Genomic DNA, 6,542 nt, shown 5'->3' with positions numbered 1-6,542 from the left:
TAAGTACCAGTTCCGCACTGGGGTCGATGTAATCGACTTAATCCCTTTGTCTGTCCTTGTTTGTCCCCTCTATGTTTAGCCCCTTGTGGGCAATAAAGAAATAAGGAAATGGATGAGAATTGGTGACAGGAACAGCATCCAGTCATAGAAAAAGGAAATTTGCCTCAACAAAATTTCATGTAAACTGTGCAAGCATGGAAAAGTGGATGCAAAACTGACTGATAAAGACGATGATAACTGTGCATATTTATAAGAGACAAAGAGAGAGAGCGGGGTGAAAGAGAAGAACAATAAGTAATTTATTAAATAGCAAGATCTTAAAATTGTTATCTAATTGAATTAATTCTTATCTTGGTTCTGTCAATATTAGTCCTGCAGATTTAGCTGAAAATCTGTCAGTCAATATGCACATGTTCAACATATTTTAACTTTTCTAAACACAAAAATTTTATTTTTTATTTGTGGGAATGATACATTAGAATAAAAAAAATATTTTAAATACTGAAAGGAGAGAATACATCAGAACTAATTCATGGCAGAACTAATTCATGGAGAGTGGAGTCAAAAATATAGGTATAAATCTAAAATGAAGAATAATTCATAGAAAATTAAAGGTTCTGTTTTAATTAACTTACCTTTTAATCGAGCCCTGATCAATCCTGTTCTTTCTTCTAACCGAACAATATGTACTTTTGCTCCTAATTTGGCAACATAATCATCTAATTTCTTCCCTAAGTAATCTGGAAAAGGAAAACAAAATAGGTAAATGACTCATATAAGTAAGAATAAGCTCATAATTCAGCAACAGTATTTTTCTTATGTAGGCAGAAGGCTAGAAATTCCTTTTGTGGTGGTAGCAGGCATTTTAATTGATAAAATTGACCTTAGTACTTGACTGGTAAGTTATTGAACCTAGAAGGTAAAGTGAATCTTGGCAGGATTTAAATTTAGAATATAAAGAACCACATCAAATACTGGAAGACATTTTGTTTGATGCTCTAATGACTCTGTGAATCCAATCACCATCATCAACAATAATGCCACTGCTGTCACTATCATCATCACTATTACTATCATAGAGATCGCTATAATTGTGATGTCTTTTATAAGAATATTTTCTAATATATTCTAAGTATATTTTTTTTTCTTTCTGCATGCTTTTGTTTAGTTTCAAGAAGGTGATATACAAGAGAGTGACAGCAAACCAAATTAGCCTTCATATGCCTTGGTTAGGGGACAGCAGCACGAGGTTCAAGGTAAGTGATTACTCTGTTCCAGAGTCACTGTGAAGTATCATCATTTTCCCTCATTTAAGTTCAAATCTTCTCACCTCTTTGATTTTATTACTGAAGTATAATTCTCAGGATAATTATGACCTTAATACAAAGCATTGCTATCAGAATCTGAAGATTACAAGAGGTGACAAGTCACAGAAATTAAGATGTATTTAACACGGAGGAAGTATATTGCAAAGTTGCATTGGGAGAGTAAAATGCATTGTTGTAAGGATAATGAATTTTTGTACAAACATGAAAATTACAATCTGTAGGAGAGGAAAAGAAGTACTGAAGCTCATACTTTTCTCAAGGTCATTATAAAGCAGTTTTATACATACATACACACATATATATATATATACACACATACAGTGGTTGGACAAAACAATGGAAACACCTAGCATCATAATTTTGAAGTATCTATAAAACCGTCAAAAGTGTGTTTATTTTAATGTTTTTTATTTATTTATTATTACTGTTGCTTAATATGCTTTGCTAAAATTGCAGTTTCTTTTCAGATACCAGAAAAAGGTGCTTGTATGGCAAGTGCTAGCATAGTGAAAACAGCTGAAATGTTTGGTGTATCTCCGGAAGGAAACCAAAGCTTTCAGACAAGGACTGGTGGACTCTTACGTGAATTGTTAGAAAGGATCAGAAAAGTACAGCTCTCCAGAAAAGTACTGCAGAGCTTAATGACCACATTGAGAACCCAGTTTCTACAAAAACTGTTCACCGGGAGCTGCACAAAGCTGGATTTCATGGCAGGGCTGCAATCTGAAAACCACTTCTTTCAAAAACAAATATTGCGAAGCGTTTAGAGTGGAGTAAAAAACCTACAGATTTGGTCCCTAGAGCAGTGGAAGAATGTTATTCTCTCGGGTGACTCATCCTTTACCTTATTTCCGACCACTGGCTGAGTATACATGTGGAGAAAGCCAAAAGAGGCATCTGACTCGGGCTGCCTTCTTCTAGCTGTTAAACATGGAGAAGAATCTTGTGATGATGGGGGGGGGGGCGCTATATCTTGGAAATCCACTGGCCCAATGGTTTCCTTTCATGACAGAATTAATAGTCATGACTATTTAAGCATTTTATCTGATCAAATTCATCCTATGGTTGCACAACAGTTTCCGAAGGGAAACACAATCTTTCAGGATGATAAAGTTGTTACTGAATGGCACAAGGAATATTCTAGTGAAGTTGTACATCCTATCTGGCCAACACAGCCCCCAGATCTCAATATTAGTGAACATTTATGGTGCATTTTAGAAAATGCAAGTAAGGAGTCGATATTCTCCACCACCATCACTACAAGAACTGGAGATTGTTTTAGTTGAAGAATGGACAAAAATTCCTTTGGAAACAATTCAAACTTTGTACGAATCTATACCTCATAGAATTCAAGCTGCAATTACTGCCAAAGGCAGTCCTACCCCATATTAAAATAAATTTGTTTGAGATTTTAAGGTGTTTCCATTATTTTGTCTAATCCCTATGTGTGTGTGTGTGTGTGTGTGTGTGTGTGTGTGTGTGTGTACATAAAATTTCTTTGATGAAGTCTAACAAGTTCAGGGTCAGAATAAGAGTGTTGCGATATTCATGCTTTACCTACAGACATTAGCAAATGAAAGTAAACCAGATGTAGAATTCATTAACCAAGAGCTCATCATCACACTAAAGCAACTGTACTGCGTACTGCTGACAGTATATCTGAAACACTGAGTTCTTACATGGACAGCTTTAAGGAATAGAAAATAACAATGAGTAGTCCAGCTGCGTGTGCAAACAACTGAACTACCTACTCATTGTAGAAGATCATAAATGGATGGGTATTCTGCAGATTTGTGTACCTTTAATGCAATCCACAGGCAGAATCAGCAGGACACAGTGTGACACGGTTGTCCTTTTGAATTACAGATGTAATCTGTATGGCAGATTTTTACAGTTTCTGTCTATCCAATTTTACTCACAAGGTTAGCTTGACCTGAACTTATGGTAAGATGTCATGCAGTAAGCAGGACTGAGTCAGAGATCTTGAGATCTTGGAAAGCAAACTTCTTAATCACTCAACCAAACTTGTGACCAACTCAGATATATAAACATATAGACACAGTCACCAAATCTATGAACTTTGTGCGATTCAGTGGATAAAGTATTAAATGTTTAGGGTACGTACAAAATATCTACACTGATAAATTGGTTCATAAATTCTGAATTCAAATCAACAAGGCTTTTTTTTTTTTGTCTTTTTCCCTCTTTTAGTCAGCTCACATAATTCTACTTTGCCTCAGTTTACCTAGCTGAGGAAACGAGGCTTTTAACCATGTCAGATTAATATTCTGAGCAAAGTGAAATTTATAGGTTATATAGATCCTAGTAATTTGTGAATGGATTAATTTAACAATGAATATGAAAGAGAAGATAATGCCAGAGTGTCCTCATGAATATTTTATGAATATAGGAATAATCATTTAGAGAGCCAAACTAGATGATGATAAATTGCCATCCTTCAATTTGTAACAAAAAATAGTAACCAGAAAAACATAAAACTATATTAATGAATTTGTTTTAGTAGTTGAAGGCATGTTATCCACAGACAACAAACTTTGATGTGATCTGTTTGTCAGTAATACAACTAAGAGTTGATGTTCTACTAATCTACTACAAAGGAGCTTCTTAGATTAGACTAAAGTTTTTACAAATGTGGGTGGTTTGTTTTAAGGAAAACCAAAGGAGTGGAATCAAGATGACAAATGAAGATTCAGCTTCAAAATGAAATTAAGAAAGTTTTTTTTTTGTGTGTTTTGATGAACTTTCCTCAATAATATTTTATCAGACTTCTATAGCTGGACAATAACAATTGACAGCAATTGTAAGACCTTTAAATAAAGAGAGACATCTCTACCAGTTTATAATTTATTACTAATTTTACTATTACAAGAATTCCAACTATTTTAATTTCCTCATCGTGCATCATGATTAGATTAATTATTCTCTGGTCCAAGTAGTTAATTGAGTGGTCATTTGTTATAACTTTAATTGAAAGAGAAAGCCTGAAGATCCTTCACTCATTGATCTATCTCAAACAAATGGTTTATGTGTTAAATTGTTGCAGTTTTATGTCTGGTGGGGAATTAAAGTGAGTAAAGAAATAATTACTCTGAAATAGTGTTCTAGAGAAGAAGTACTGACCAAAATATTTGCAAGAAGTCTAGTAAGTAGGACATAATACCGGTTTCTAATGAGTAGGTTTAACTAAAAGTGAAACAGGAGAGAAGCTTCAGTAAAAATTGACATTGGGTGCAATTTATGATGGTAATTTTTTCAAGTGGTTATTGACTAAGTTATATAGTTTGGTGAACAGATAGCAATTTTCCATTTGCCTCCATATTACATCATTTCAGAAGTGAAGTAAACCTTTCAATGATTTTCACTAAAACTTATGGTTTTAGCAAGTGAGTAAAATAACCATTTATGAGAGAGAGAGAGAGAGAGAAAGAGAGAGGGGGGGGGGGTAAACTTCCATTACTGGTAGCTCATTATCTTCAGTATTAGTTGTAAAGTGAAGTCAGGAGTTCTTGAATGAAATGTTATGTCTAAATTTTAAAATCATTTAAAAGAAATGTGATATGCAGCTTTTATAGCTGAGAGATATATTGAACATGGATACATGGGGAAAAGAACGTAAATATAACAGCGTCTTCTTACAGACTGGATGACATGCTGAAAAGATTAACTGAGATGTGCTTAATATAACTCTGTAAGAAAGAACAGTTCTTGCTTCTATATTAACCAATAGTTGATATACTGTTTAACAATGCATTTCTAGTTTCTGAAAGAGGCCATCTATCAATTCACATGATTGTGTGTCTGGACAAAAGCAACATAATCACAATTTGAAAGTTTTTTAGTGTGTAAAGTAAAGAAATTTCCAATCAGCAAACACATAATCAAAAATAAATTGAATACTTTGATACAAAAAAGTTCTTGATGAGAACAAATTGGAATTGAATGTGTTGGTCACAGGGTGTGCAAGGGACAGATGGTTCTTTGGGTAGATGATCAATCATTAAGATCAAAGCAAAAGGTTTTGGATCAAGAAGTTAAAGGGTAACACAAAGGTTATAAGTTCAAATCATGTCAGTTGTTCAAATTCTCTAATTGCATCGTGTTTATTCCAAAGCATTGTGTAGTGTCCTTAGGCAAAGCTTTTTCTTTTAGTCGCTTCAGCTAAACTAAACATAAATGCCACTCAACGTTTCACAATGAAGCAGATGATTATAAGGTCATTCTTCCAACAATTCATCATAATCTTTCTGGGTATGCAAACTCAAGTAACTAATACAAGATATCAGGAACAGACATGAAGTTAAAAAGAGAGAAATTGATAAATCTTAATAGCTTTGCAATTTTGACAAATTTGAAAATTAAAGTGTAAATTCTCTTTTCATTGTTGGAAGTACTTATTGCAAGTACACCAATGACAAATGCTATAATGGCAGAATACAACTACTCAACTTCTTTCCAATTGTGAATAAAAATGAGTTCATGAAGCACAAAAAAAAAAATACAAAAAGGGAAGAGCCTTGATAAAATACTCTTAAAAACACCAACTAATAGACTAATGATAAAAACACTACCAGGAGACTACATGACTAAGTGAAAAATTCCTATGTAATGTAGGAATTTTCCGACAGAGAATGAACCGGACCCCTTTGAAGAGGCCTTTCAAAGACCTCCTTCCTTCCCAGATAACTGATTCTTTGAAATCGAGGCAAATAACTTCACTTTCACCTTAAATAAATATAATTGCACTAAAAACTAAGTTCTAAAAACATCTGACCTGGAAACGATATTACTTGCTTAAAGACCTCAAGTTACAGGATTTGGATGTAATGGCCAGGGGTCATTTGTAGTCAGAGTTGTCCTACACCTATTGGGTTCCTTCACCGGCCTTGAACAAATATCTCCTAACTAAGAGTATTCTACATAATGTGTACAATGCTTATTACAACTACATTTTCTATTTTGAATATAAATATTTTGATTTTGGTTATCTGTTTATCTGCAGCTTCTTAATTCTCATATTTCATTCCATTTGGACAGAATCAGTATTTCTTTTTTCTGACACACCAACATCTATTGAAGCTGATATATCAATAAGACACTTCATGTATACACACACACACACACACACACACACACACATATATATATATATATATATATATATATATACATACACACACACACACACATATATAT

The 6,542-nt window shown here is 33.7% G+C and overlaps 1 protein-coding gene across 14 annotated transcripts in view; it reads right to left on the bottom strand.

The window, feature by feature from the left end:
• The window catches only part of LOC106872289 (polypeptide N-acetylgalactosaminyltransferase 1), a 527,244-nt gene that overhangs the window by 68,805 nt on the left and 451,897 nt on the right, over positions 1-6,542 (bottom strand). For all 14 annotated transcript variants that reach the window (XM_014919219.2, XM_052969062.1, XM_052969078.1 and 11 more), the window contains one exon: positions 636-740. In XM_014919219.2, coding sequence (XP_014774705.1) covers positions 636-740 — 105 coding nt within the window. The remainder of the gene's footprint in view (positions 1-635; positions 741-6,542) is intronic.

Source organism: Octopus bimaculoides, chromosome 1, assembly GCF_001194135.2.
Source record: "Octopus bimaculoides isolate UCB-OBI-ISO-001 chromosome 1, ASM119413v2, whole genome shotgun sequence".
NCBI lineage: Eukaryota > Metazoa > Mollusca > Cephalopoda > Octopoda > Octopodidae > Octopus > Octopus bimaculoides.
The sequence above is the reverse complement of the archived record's forward strand: the minus strand, read 5'-3'. Positions and strand labels throughout refer to the sequence as shown.